Source organism: Arvicanthis niloticus, chromosome 1 (assembly GCF_011762505.2).
Source record: "Arvicanthis niloticus isolate mArvNil1 chromosome 1, mArvNil1.pat.X, whole genome shotgun sequence".
In the NCBI taxonomy this organism is placed as follows: Eukaryota; Metazoa; Chordata; class Mammalia; order Rodentia; family Muridae; genus Arvicanthis; species Arvicanthis niloticus.
In genome coordinates this window covers 144152437-144165840 of record NC_047658.1, presented here as the reverse complement: position 1 = coordinate 144165840, position 13404 = coordinate 144152437, and the positions used below count along the sequence as shown (strand labels likewise).

Below are 13404 nucleotides of genomic sequence, written 5' to 3'. Positions count from 1 at the left end.
CTCCTCCCCACATTCGGCTCAGTCTGGAGGGATTTGTGTGTGTCCAACTTCAGAAGATTCCGGGCTGCAGCCGAGAATCCTGGACTTTCTGGCAATGGCGTTCACTAGGCTCCAGGTACAGATGCCTCCTCTCAAGTGTGCTATCCAAAGGACTAGAGGCAAGAATTCAGGTAGCTAGGGAGGAGCATGGGACTTCTGCTTGCCTATCTCTAAGCTAGTTACAACAGACATCTCAGAAGCTGCAGTTTTGTGAACCTTGAAGTTCTGATAAGGAATCTGCCAACTGCTTCATATTTAGATTAACTATACCAATAAACAAACAAACAATCAAGGAACAAACTTATAGTAGCCACAGAATCCAACTAGGGTTTCAAAAAACCCAAGTAGATGAAAGGTATGTTAGAATGGTGTGTGATTATTTTGACCACGTGATAACAAGCTCCTGTCCATATAATACAGTGGGATCCAGGGTGGCTAATGTCCCATATTCTGTCCTGTGAGAGGTATTATATTACCTTTAGCCACAGATTCACTGGATCACAAATGACTGGATTTTAAAGAGGAACCATTTCCACGAGGCTGTATGGCTAGGGTGAGAATTTGGGTAGCTTTCATCCCTAGTTAGAGGCACTTCCCCTAAACCTAAGTAGTCCTCTTCTTGAATCCTTGTCCTGTCCATATTTTAACCAAGCTGCATATTCACAGTGATAAAACCACAAACGAAAGAGCTTGTCAGAAATGTTGAAAGAGAATAGGTACTTTCACTATCAGTGATGGTTTCCTCTCTTCCCACAAGATGTCTTATCAGCTTTCACCCTGAGAAAAACCATAAAAAGAAAAGAGAAATCTTACGCAATAGTTCTCTAAATAAAATAGTACGCAACAGACTAGTCATCCTTAAAAGTGATGTTGTGTAAGGAGTCAAAGTACATCATCCAGCAAAATCAATACCCTATTAAGTTAGGTAGGATTCTGGATATCAAAGAGCAACGAACTGAATCACTTAAAGTATAAGTACATGACCCAGGGGATTAATCACACACTGTCATGGTGAAATTAGGACAATTCTTCCAATCATTAACGTTTTGCTTACAAAAGTGTGCTTTTCTGTTTGTCTTTCTGCTAAATGATAACCGTTTTTCAGGTTGAATCTCCTGATAAAAAGAGTTAAAAACAAGACAGGAGTTGTGCTGTAAAGGTCATACCTGCCGCTTCAACATGAAATAGCCAAAGGGCAAACAAATGAAAAATGTCTGGATTGTAGGAAGAATTTGTAAATATTCCCTGGCAGACTGTAACTTTATAAAAGTCAATGCTAACCTGGGTTCTGAGAGGACCTCCTCCAACTAACAGACTCTCCATTCTTAAGGACATACTGTTTAGATTCAGAGCAATCTGAAGGGAACCTGGGCTAGATTCCAATCCGGAAGCAGTGTGTTTTCAGCAAACTGTCTACTTTAAAACAAGATTTCGCCCCTTCGCTTTTCTAATGTCAATCAATACTCATGCTGCTGTCCCTGTGCCTAATAGTCATGATACAGTTCTTGCACAGTAAACATCACCCAGAGGTTATCTCCAGTAACAAAACACCGAGATTTCAGGATCGGTTTTAAACTCCATATGAATGCCTCATTCTCCAAATCTTGGGATACAGACAAACTTTCAGGCCAGACTGACTGTGGCCTTTGAAACCTCGATGTAACCTGTTAGGCAGTTCTGGAGCTTGGAGCCTGCAGCTGATTGGAAGCAAAACTCTCCCATTGGATGGAAGGCTCCTTTGGGCTCCAACACTAAGACATAAGAAGAGGGAACGACACAGAACATGAAACGAGCTGGAACTGCGGGACCTGGAAAGGGTCATGTAGGTCAACTAGACCATTCTTTTGGAGTTCTGAGACCAAGAACTAAAACTCCAAAGTAGATCTTTAAACCTCCAGGCCTACCCTTGCCGCTCTACCTAAGGACCAGCGCTCAGTCATTTTCTGGAAACCTAGTTCACCTGCAATTCCAGGGCTTTCTAAGGAGGCAGTACGTGAGGGCCTGCCTTCACCTACTGAATGCCCATGTGTATCCAGTGTTCTTTGGACAGAATCTGCCACAGGTTCTTTACTGTACAACTTAAGAGCTTCATGCAGACCAAGGCTAAAAGAATGTTCTGGGCCTCTCAACAGGTCTCTGTGGGAGGGCTGTCAGACCTGGGCTCTGCAAAACAGGTAGCTGGATGCAGATTAATACCACTTGTCAGAGCCCCGACCCACATCCACCTTTTTTATCAACATTCTTCCTGCCTTTTCCCACAATCACCCTTCCTGGACTCTACCCCCTCTTCTCAGCCATCAAATTCCTGACACTCCCAATGCTTCCTGCTTCTGCTAGCCGTCTGCAACCCAACACTGGTAGGAGCTAAGGAAGGGAAACCAACATCAGGGTGTGAGGCAGAGTGCTGGTCCCACAGGCGTCTTGTCATACTGCCAGGACCACAGGGCAGCGGCCCTCAAATTCACTCTGGCCATGAGCTTTTATGTTCCCAGATCTTCTAAATTAGCAACTGGAACCCGACAACTCCTCTAACTCCCCCTCTCCTCTGCCACTCCAATCCCTGCCTTGTCCCAAAGAGCACAGTGGCTAGGCTCCCGCTGAGTGTGACACACTGTTGACTCACACTGGTCAAGGACGGTGGCCGCACACACCAATCGATGGTGCTCAGGGGCAGCTCCAACCCACCCTGCTCGGTCCCCAACACACACACACCAGCAAAGAAAGCTCAAATTTATATTCTAGGAGGTGAGCACTGCACCTCTCATAAGGTCCTAATCCCCCATTCCCAATGGCGCACACACACACACACACACACACACACACACACACACACACACACACACAAGGCTCTTCAGGTGTCAGGTTTTGGTATTTTAACCAAAGAATGAGAATTCCAACAGGGTCATTCATCTCATGATGAATGCATATGCAAGTTAATTCATTAAATTAAAAAAAAAAATCAAACATCATTTTGGCAGGGGTTTTACAATGAATAATTCTATATACATGCTATAGACAAAGTTTCTATAAAACACACTATCTACAATCTACTTACATTTAATTGTCCTGCTATTTCTAGTTCATGTGAGATCAGTCACAAATGAGTCAGTTTCCCTGCCTGTAGGGACTGCGTTAGCCCTTAACACCAGGGTCAGAGGCACTGGCTGAGCAAAACAAGATTTTAAGAATCTTCTTGTCAGTTGCCTTGCTTATAAGAACAGACAGCAGGAGCCAAGTGCTCTGAAGTGGTTTTGGAGTTAAGGCAGCAATGTAAGATGTCACATAAAAATCGAGTGTGCCCTTTGAAAGTGTTTCATGGATCCCCAAATGTCGGCCCCCTTTCTAAGTGCACCTCTGAAGTTGAAGGAATAGCTACAGATTTAGGAAAAGTCATTCAAAAACAGCCTCCTAAAACCTTTAAAGTTGTTATTTAAGCTTTAGCCAAAGGTTAAGATTACTTCTCAGAAATAATTCACTTTTTAAAAATGAGGTCACATTTAGTCACTTTATCAAAACAACTTAAAACTGGTATAGTATGTTAAACCAAAATTAAGGTCTTAATGCATGTTTGTTAATTAGCCAGCGCACCAAATATTTCCAAAAAAAAATCTACAAGAATGGTATCTCTCTTTCTTTCTCTTCGAATTTTCCAGTTTGTCTGTAGCAAAACATTATTCTAAAGTCTGGTCTCTGAACACTATCACGGCCGATGACTGTCATCCAGCATTAAAGTAGCCTTTGTCACCCTCGATGTCCACTTCCTGGTCGGAATCCTCTGAGATCTCTGAGTCGGGGTCTTCCTGAGAGGCTGGAGAGGGTGAACACTGAGAACTATCCAAAGAGGCACCTTTATTCTGCTCACCAGGCAAGTCTTGGCCCTGGTCACAGGAAGTGTCCAAACTGTCCGACTCATCCTTTCTGTTGCCTTGAGGATTCTCCTGGATGATGGGAGTGAAGATGCAGATGGTGAGGGCAGAGATACAACAATCTAAGTTGGGTTTGTTTTTTTTTCCCCCAGCCTTTAGCATGCCTACAAAGTTTAGTTTAACAACTATTTTCATTAAAATCTTTTTACTAAGAAGATACACTTGTGATTCATTTGAAAGAAGACGGAAGAAGTCCCACCAGAGAGAGAGATTATACACTTATTATAGACCCATGAGTTCAAGATTTGCAGAAGTTTAGGAGAAAAACAAAAAACAAAAAATTCAGTTCAATTCAGACAGCCGTTCTCATTCTTTAGATATCACCCCAAACAGGGGTTCTAGCACTTTAAAAGAACGAACATTAATGGCTGGGTTTGCTATATGAAGACCTAATCCCCTAAAAAAAGAAAAGAAAAAGAAGAGGAGGAAGAGGAGGAGGAGGAAGAGGAAGAAAAAAAGAGGAGAGACTAAATTAAGAGGCTGCAAAATTATTAGACTGAATCCTTTTTCATTTGTTTTCTCAAGTAAATTCATGAGCACACACATACATAAATATGTATCAAATTACAAAATTGTGGCCAAAAAAAATCACAGAACCAAAATAATATTGATAAAAGAGCTTGCAAGTTGCTTAAGTTAAAATCTAGGCAAAATCTTCTGGGAAACATGTTTTTCCATATTACATAGAAAACACTATTTGAAAACTCCTTGGTAAACTAGCTCCAAGCCAAGTCCAGCCAGTGGATTTTTAAGCATGTAGATGTCTAATATGGATGTAAATATTATATAGAAACACTTCATTCTCTAGTCACCAAGTTTGCAAAAGATGTACAAGGTTAGAGAGAGGGAATCCTCAAGTATTTAAGAACAATGAAGTTCCAGGAAGTTATTTTATTGTTTCAAAATGTTCTTTGGGACAACATTTTTTAAAAAAAAAATTATAAAAGTATGAGCAATACAACTTAAAGTCTACATTAAATTTTCCCCGTTACCAAATCATTTTGTTTCAAACCATCCTGTTATTCAAAGCACTGCCAGACGGACCATTCAGCAGCTGTCAGATAGCTCTGGAAACATCCAGATTGGGACAGCAAAAACAAATCTTTAGCTCTAAGTCAATAAGGGCTGCTCCTGGAGGGTGACTTGGCCTTTCCTTTCTACCACATATTTCTTAACAAGGTCATTGAAAGACTATTAGGAAGTTTAAGTTACTTTCCAAACAGGTGTGGACATTTCTTTGTGGAGTTCATATTCATTTTAAGAGCTGGCAAAGGATGGATAAATAACTTCTAAAACTCTTTGATATTTAACTCTTCTTTCTTAAAAAGTGCAAATGGGACTTAAAAGTGTTTGTGTCTGTATATTTACCCTTGAGTCCTGCCTGGTTTTATTATGGGTGTGTAAATAAAAGAAACAATTTTCTCCCAAAGATAACTACTTAAGTCATTTACTGTCAATTACTTTATCTTTCTTGCGTTAATGAGATAAACAACATATGGGGTTTATAAAACAATTAGCCAGGCGGTTTACTGGCCAGTGTGTGAAACCCTGGCATAATGGATATAGGAACTGCATTAGGTGCTTTTAGCATTAGTGACACCTGAGCAACTCATCCTGAATTTCAGCAGGAGTATTTGCTTTTTTAATCAAGGTGAAGAGGTTAAATAGTCTCTCAAATGACTTTTGCATACAACCCATAACAGGACTCCACATTTAGATAACATGATACAAACATTTATTTCCATAGAAACAGAGCCATGTCGATACCTGTTTCAGTCTTCTCCATTTAGCTCGGCGATTCTGAAACCAGGTTTTGACCTACAGAAAAGAAAGCAGGTTTGCAGAAAGTCCCAAATCCCGAGGGGCTATGGGGCCCTGCAGCTGGATCGTGGCAGAATGGGCCCGCAGCGCAGTAGCTTTTTTGCTAGTTCAACAGAGGCCAATACGCCTGATGGTGTGTTTGGGGGGTGGGGGTGGGGGCGGCTGACCTGTCTCTCGCTGAGCTGCAACATCTTGGCCAGACGCTTTCTCTCGGGTGGGGAGAGGTATTTCTGAGTTTCAAACTTCTTCTCCAGCTCGATGGTCTGGTCGTTGGAGAACCTCACTTGACCGCCTTTCCTTTTGTGCAGAGGCCTCTGGAGGAAGGGGCTCCAGAGCAAGGGTTTGCCTGTGGGCCAGAGGAGCTGTGGTTAACCAAGACCCCGGGCCCCTCTGAACAGTCCCAAGACCTACCTGGTCCCACGGCCAGAAAGCAGACCTGTTCCCCTCACATACGCTCGCAGGTATATGGATCGTTACCACACTCCCAATGCACACCAAGTCAGCTAAACCGTTCTATCACACAGATCACCTCTGGATCCACAAGACACTGCACTACCCGCCCAACACACCTGTGGCTAAATACAAACAAATCTTTTCAACCCCAAAAGAACCCCTGCTGGGCTTAAACCTTATCTTATTTAACCCAACAGACTCTTCTGTATGCACTAACTTTTGCAAAAGAAGCAGTGTGCGCATTTACGAGAAGAGCAGGGTTGTTACACTTCCCAAGGCCCGGCTGCACAGAAGCGCTCCCTCGCAGGGCGCCGGTGTTAGGCCACCAGTGGGGCCTCCAATGTGGCTGGAGCGCGCCCCGGCCTCCTCTGATTTCACACTCGGCCTGCGGGGGCGGCCAGTTAAAGCCACCCCGTGGGCTATGGCAACATTTCCGTCAATGTGTTTCCTGTTGGTCTGTCTCAAAAAAAAAAAAAAAAACTTTGCTTCCTTCTGCTCAGGCCTAGCAGAAACCCAAGGAAACCAGGGCGAGCTATGTGAAAATGTTTGCCCAGGACCTCTCCTGACCCAGAGGGTAGAGTTGGGGCCGGCCACACACACTCTGCACGCTGAAGTTTTTAAATACAAATTTTATGTACAAAATTATAACGTTCACACCCCAAATCCCTGTAGCGGTTGAAAAGAGAGGAGCGCTGGAGGCCGCTCTTAATAATGCTGGCATTAAAATGCCAATTCATTAAAATGTTAATTGTCTCCGAGGTCCCCAGTTAAACTGCCAAACTGTCGACTTTAAACTCTGACGAGCCCCCTCCATACTCACTCTAGACAACACTGGCTACAAGGGACTGGGGCCCTGAACCCAGTCACCGTTGCTTATTTATTTTTAGAAATGTTGTGGGGACAAGCCTCGAAAATCCCATGTAGTCAATGTGTAGCCCTTCGTATCTGCTCAGGGTCTGCACCTTCCTACTCCAAAGTGACGGTGGTGCTTCTATCTGGTGCTTCTATCCGTCCGTCTGTCCCTATGACCGCAGGCCTACACCTAAACATTTTGAAAGCTGGCATTGTGTTTTTGAGATTTTGCTTGCGTCAGGCTTCAGACTTGGTGCAAAACAGCCTCCAAAGATGGGGGGGTGGGGGGGGGGTAGAGGCAGAGAGGAAGCAACTGGTTATTTTAGCTGCCATAAAGTCACATCCCACACAGAGGAAATGAACAATATCAGAAAAACGGATCCTGGCTATCAGACGTCGAGTGTTTCCTGAATTTGTCTGTATTGAGGATGTCGATAAAATAATCAGCAGCGTGCACTACTCCGGGGGAAGGGTCTGCTTCATGCAGCCAGGAAAACACTTAACAGCTTCAGAAACCAGATTTACTCCTATCGAGAACTCAAGATTTCCTGTATGAACGGAAAGGGTCAGGCTCCTTCACTGCACAAGCTTGTTGAACCAAGCCCAGCCCAGGAACCGCCCGGGCCGGCAGCTCTCCCTGCCCCGCAGGGGCCAGGCTCGGGGCGCCCCGACGTCCTCTTCCCGGTGCCGCTCGCTAAGGGGGCCCCTCCCGGACCGACACGCGTGGCCAGGGCCGCCCTCCACCACTTCCCCGGGAGCCCCAGGTCTCTCCCGACTACGCTCGCCTCGATGTCTGCAAGGTGCAGGAAAAGCAATCTGAGTCGCCGAGCGTCCCAGCACCGTCAGCGCGCCGCCGGGGCCCCGCGCCTCCTGTCCCCGCGCGCACCCGCGAGCAGCTCCCTCCGAGCGCTCACCGCATCTTTCGACTGCGCCGCCCGTCCGCCCCCCGCGCGCTGCCACCCGCCGGGAGCGCCTTCCTCACGGACGCCCTCGCTCGGCCCCGGCCGCCTTACCCAGGGGGTCGTGGCGGAGTAGGGCGTGCGTGTAGTCGTTCACCGTCCGCGGGAACGGGTACAGAGGGCCTCCAAAGCCACCGGGGCCGTAGGCGGCGGCCAGAGCGGCGGCGGGGTGGTGCGAGAAGGCGGGGTGGACCGGCGTGGGCTCGTACACCGGGGTCCGGTAGGAGGACACGAGGCTGGTGAAGGAGGAGTTGGGGGACGGCAGCGTGGGAGTGGGTGTGGGGGCGGCGGGCCCGCGCCCCAGGATGTCGTCGATGTAGAAGGGCGTCGGGTGAGCGGGCTGCAGCAGCGGCGTGGGCGCGTACAGCGGGACTCCCACGGCGGGCGCAGCCGCGGGCCCCGGGTGCGGGAACTGCATGGCCACTCCGCAGCCCCTCGGAGATTGCTGCCCGCCGGCGCCGCCGCGCTACATTTATTTGCGCTCTGTGCTCCAGGCGATAGGCTCCGGCAGCCGCGGGGTGGGGCCGCGCTCTGTCCCCTTCCTGCCGCCAGGCCCTGCGGCCAATGGACTGGCCTCCGCCCCCGCTCCGACCCGCCCCCGCCGGCCCAGCTCCCGCCCCCGAGACGCACGGGCTGCGGAGCTCCAGGGACCCTCCACCGGGGTGCTCCTCCGCCACGGGCTCTCCCAGAGGCTCCAGGCACCTAGAGTGCGACTGCGACCGTCGAGGAGGACAACATTTGGCTTGCTCCGAGGGCGCGGATCCCGGCGGGACGGCGCCACTGCTGAAACTCGGGCAGCCTCTGGCACCTGGAGAAGCGATGGGACTCTGCGGACCAGGAGGCCGCCGCGCCGGCAGGACGGCACCTTCGGGCGCCAGAGCCACCTCCTAGGAGGCTGCTGATTCTTGGGGTAACGGTGGCACTGTCGAGAACGGGTTACCTCTGCAGCTCGGAGCTCCAAAGAGAAGACCCTAGCCGTTGGCTGCGTCCCAGACGGGTACTGACAGCAAGACTGCAGGTGCTCCAGACTCTCTATTTGGGGACCCCCTAACTCGGCCACCTCCCTGGATGCTAACGGAATCTGCTCCAGACCGGTATCAAGACAAGACCTTGATCCTATGGTGCAGGACAGAGGCTGTGCAGTGTTCTTCGATCCAATGGGGATGGGAGGTGCTCCTGGACCTCTGTCCCCGGGCCTTGAAGGACACAGCTGCGCGCAGCCGAGCTCTGAGGTTTTACACGTGTTTTCTATTCAAAGCCCGTGCCGCGCTGCTCAGTGTGGCCTCGACTCTGTGCGGCTTCGCTCGCCTCTGGGGCAAAGGGGCATTTTCTTGATTGACGACCTCCTACGGTGACCACACCTTGAGTTGGGCAGTTCTGCTAAGGTCTTCTCTTAATAGAAAAACTCCCTGACTTTTTTTCAATTGAGATATTAAGTTTTATCCTTTGGAGTTATATCTTCCGCTGCAATGAGACTGAAGGCGAAAGAGAAAACTGGTGGCCAGAGGACCTGGGTCCGAGTTTCACTTCACACATTATTTTCTTGAGCAACTACTGTGCGTCATTAGCAAATGAGAGAGGTGTCCTCTCTGTCCTGGTGGAAGCAGGAAACAAACTGAACACAATAACATACATACTAGAGAGAAATCATGTGTAAAGGTCAGAAATCTTAGGGAACTCCCGACACCTCGTTTCGGGTAAAGGACAGAATCACTTTGAGAAAGAGAAAGTCTTCCCAAAGGAAATAATGTTTGAAAGATAAGTAGGTGTCAACGAGCCTAGGGTGTGAGTGACACTTGAGTACAGAAGGGCACTTGAGTGCAGTCTTGGTCCGTTTATTGCCCTGGGCTTTTCTTACCTGACCCGTTTGGGACTGGACATAAAGGTTCCCAACTGCTTGGGGATGGAGTCACCGGCATCTTTCAGAATAATGACAGACAAAAGCCACTAGCACAGACACCCGTGAATGCGAAGCCCTGTTATTTGAATTAAAACCTTGGGGGCTAGTAAGGACATATCTCCGTGTGTTCACTCTGAACCATAGAAGGAAAACAAGATTAATTTCGGGTCCCCCATGAAGAGGGGCAGAGCTGGAAAGAGAAGACTTCTGAATACCTGGAAAACTGAACCTTCTAAGGTTTCTGGTCAGCGCAAAGACAGATATCTTGCGCCAGGCACCGTGGGAAGACAACAGACTGTTTGAAGGGGCTTCCGGTGGGCAAGCTCCTCGGTATTTAAGCTTTCAAAAAATACATCGTTGTCAGAGTGCTAGCCTGGTATCGATCCACGGAAGACGTGGTGGAAGGAAGAACCAATCCCACAGTTACCCTCTGCCCTCACATGCTTACCATGACACGTTATACACAGTATCGAAGTTGAGAAAATGCATCGTAAATTATGCTATTTCTAAGTCCATTGAACTTAAGTGAAATAAAGGAGTGGTGGGTGGGAAAATGAAGAATGACAGAACAAATATAAAACATTTGAGGCCAGTGAGGTGGCTCAGCCGATGGGAGATTGTCTCCCTGATGCTGCACAGTAAGGACTCAAATTCAAGCTTCAGACCCCACATTGGGGGGTGGGGGGGAACTTCCCTTGTAGCACCATAGCTGGAGTGCCCAAAACACACATCAAACACAATAATAATGAGATACTTTTTAATGTAGAAAGTTTTATGGTTCAGGAAAGACTCATTAGACACACAGGTATTGAGTGACCCATTGAAGATGATTCTGGCAAGCTTACAGAATTAACGAATTTCTTTGGATTTGGGGTAAAAATAGGAATAAAAATGAATTGTACGTAGATGGCAATATTTCACTGGTACTATGTTAGGTGCGATTTTGGTCTTGTGAGGTAAATATTGGAAACCTACTACTAAGATGTAAACTGAAGCATTTTAAGAAAATGATAGGGGCTGGAGAGATGGCTCAGTGGTTAAGAGCACTGACTGCTCTTCCAGAGGTTCTGCGTTTAATTCCCAGCAACCACATGGTGGCTCACAACCATCTGGAATGGGATCTGAGGCCCTCTTCTGGTGTGTCTGAAGACAGCTATAGTGTACTCACATACATAAAATAAATAAATCTTAAACAAAAAAGAAAATGATACCTGCAACCTTTGAGCAGTTCACTATATCCACGTGTATAGTTATTCATATGTACACAACTGTAAGTATATACATATGTATAGAAAAAGAAGGGAATAAACCAAACATCCCAAAATATTAATTGGTGAGTTTAGGTTAAGAACATTCAGGTTTCTGTTGTGCTATAGTTTTAACTGCACGGTAGCTTTCAAAATTTTCAGTATAAAAACTGGGAAAGAAGAAGTCTAGTTTTTGTTTATTAAAATAATTAAAGTGCTAGGTCAGAGGTGGCTCAACAGATGGAGGTGCTTGCCTCCCAGGGAATGAGTCTGCTCGTGAGACATGGTATCTCTCTGATCACACGGGCACTGGCTGTGGCACTTAGGCGCCAGTGTGCAGGCAGAATAAATGTAATAGTGACCGGAGAAATGGCTTAGTAGGTAAGAGTTACTTGCAGAGGACCCAGGTTCTATCCCAGATGCTCTCTGCTGGCCTCTGGGGGGCACTGCATGCACACAGTGCTCAAATTCAAGCTCACTGTTTAAGAACACATGCTACTCTCCCAGAGGATCCAAGTTCAGATCCAGCACCCATATGGGGAAGCTCACAACTGCCTGTAACTCCAGTAATCTGACACTGCCTTCTGGCCTCCATAGATGTACCCCACACACAGGATTCATTCACACGGACTCTTTTGTTAGTTGGGTACTTATTATTGGGGGTTGAAGCCAGAGCCTTACACATGCTAGACGAATGCTCTATACTTAGCCTCCTTCAGTTTAATTAGTTTGAGACAGGGTCTTATGTAGTAGCCTAGGCTGGCCTCCAACTCAATATGTAACCAAGGATGGTCTCAAACGTCCATCCTTCTGCCTACACTTCCCATTGTGCTGGGGTTACAGGCACACACATGCTCCTTCTGGTTTATGTAGCACTAAGAATCAAACTCAGGGTTTCATGCATATTAGGCAAAACCAAATAATAACAAACAAACAAACAAACAAAAAACAATCAACTGAGCGACAGTTCCAGCCTCCCCTTTTTTGTTTTGAGACAGGGTCTTGCTAAGTTATCGGGGTTGAACTTGAGCTTGAGAGCCTCCTGCCTCAATGTCTCAAATAAGATTACAGGCAGGAGCCACTTACACCTGGTACCACTCAGCTTTAAAAGCTTTTTTGTTGTTGTTAATTATTCATTAGGTCTCTATACAATTTCACTAGTGCCTCATCTTTGGAGACTGCTGGGGGGTTCTTACACAATCCCGGTCTCCACAGGTGACTCCACTGCTGGCCCCACCATGGACCATTCTCATCACCTGCCCTGATAGAGAATTCAGTGTGGTTTAGGTTCCAGAAAAACTCTGGAGGCCAAGTAAGAACTGTTACTATTTGAAGTTCAAATGCACCTTCAAAAAAATGGTATTTGAATACCCAGAAATCTGGGACCTTGTTGAACTATCAGGAAACTGTTCTTCCTCATGAAATATTTCCCCAACCTTCTGTTTGATCTTTTGTACTCTTCTCCCCCACCCCCACCCCCTTTCGGAATCACCGAATGATTCCTGCAGGTCAGTTAGTGTCCTTACCCAAACCCCTGTATTCTCCTCAGGAATATTTGGGTTTATGGTCCTCATTTAATCCGTGCTTGATGCAGCTACCAGCCAAAAAGATGGAAATCTGTAAACCTCCCAAAAGTAAATATTAAGATGCTGGGAAATAACCGCTAATGCAGGATTATTAAGTCATCACCTGTTGAGGTGCATCCATCTTTTCTCTGCTGCAGCCACAGACCTGGGAAAGTGGGTGGAGGCCTTAGAGGTATTGGCTCTGACATTCCAACTCAGCTACATAATCCTCACCAGCAAATTGAAGCACTTAATTCTGCTAAACTATATAACACTGCCTTTTCAAAACCCAATAGATCCACGTCCACTTTGCTGTAGTTAAAAAAAAAAAAATTACAACCACATTTGTGAATGTCACATTTCTTGAACTACATAATTTTAATATCACTTGTGTAGGCTTTATAGTTTGTTTTATTGTTTTAAAAGTCATTTGGGGCTCTAAAAGAAGTCAGTTTTTCCAAAGTTGTCCGTATGATTTTTTTTTTCACACAGTCAGAACTAATAAAACAAAACTGCTGTAGCTATTTAATTCAAAATCTCTTGGAGTTTCAATATTTTCTCTCTGCTGGATACTAAAACCAATAAGGCTACATGAGATTTTAATTATATGCCGAATTAAACAAGACTCGCCAAAAATTTGGT

General features: G+C 46.4%; 1 protein-coding gene across 1 annotated transcript; it reads right to left on the bottom strand.

Moving 5' to 3' along the window:
- Window positions 1-2889: 2889 nt before the first annotated feature.
- Hhex (hematopoietically expressed homeobox) lies at window positions 2890-8658 on the bottom strand. The gene is made up of 4 exons (XM_034519539.2): window positions 8105-8658; window positions 5954-6132; window positions 5733-5783; window positions 2890-3977 (listed from the first exon to the last, which is right to left on the bottom strand). The coding sequence occupies exons 1-4, from the start codon at window positions 8466-8468 to the stop codon at window positions 3756-3758; spliced, it is 816 nt and encodes a 271-aa protein (XP_034375430.1). The 5' UTR covers window positions 8469-8658; the 3' UTR covers window positions 2890-3755.
- Between the last annotated feature and the right edge of the window lie 4746 nt (window positions 8659-13404).

Bases quoted from the DNA above. Each gene is read 5' to 3' on its own strand.
- Hhex (XM_034519539.2), bottom strand. From the start codon at position 8,468: ATGCAGTTCCCGCACCCGGGGCCCGCGGCTGCGCCCGCCGTGGGAGTC. The intron at 5,784-5,953 runs GTCAGCCGCCCC...TCTTTTCTGTAG, and splicing joins TGCAGCTCAGCGAGAGACAG to GTCAAAACCTGGTTTCAGAA. The intron at 3,978-5,732 runs GTATCGACATGG...CCCATCATCCAG, and splicing joins AATGGAGAAGACTGAAACAG to GAGAATCCTCAAGGCAACAG.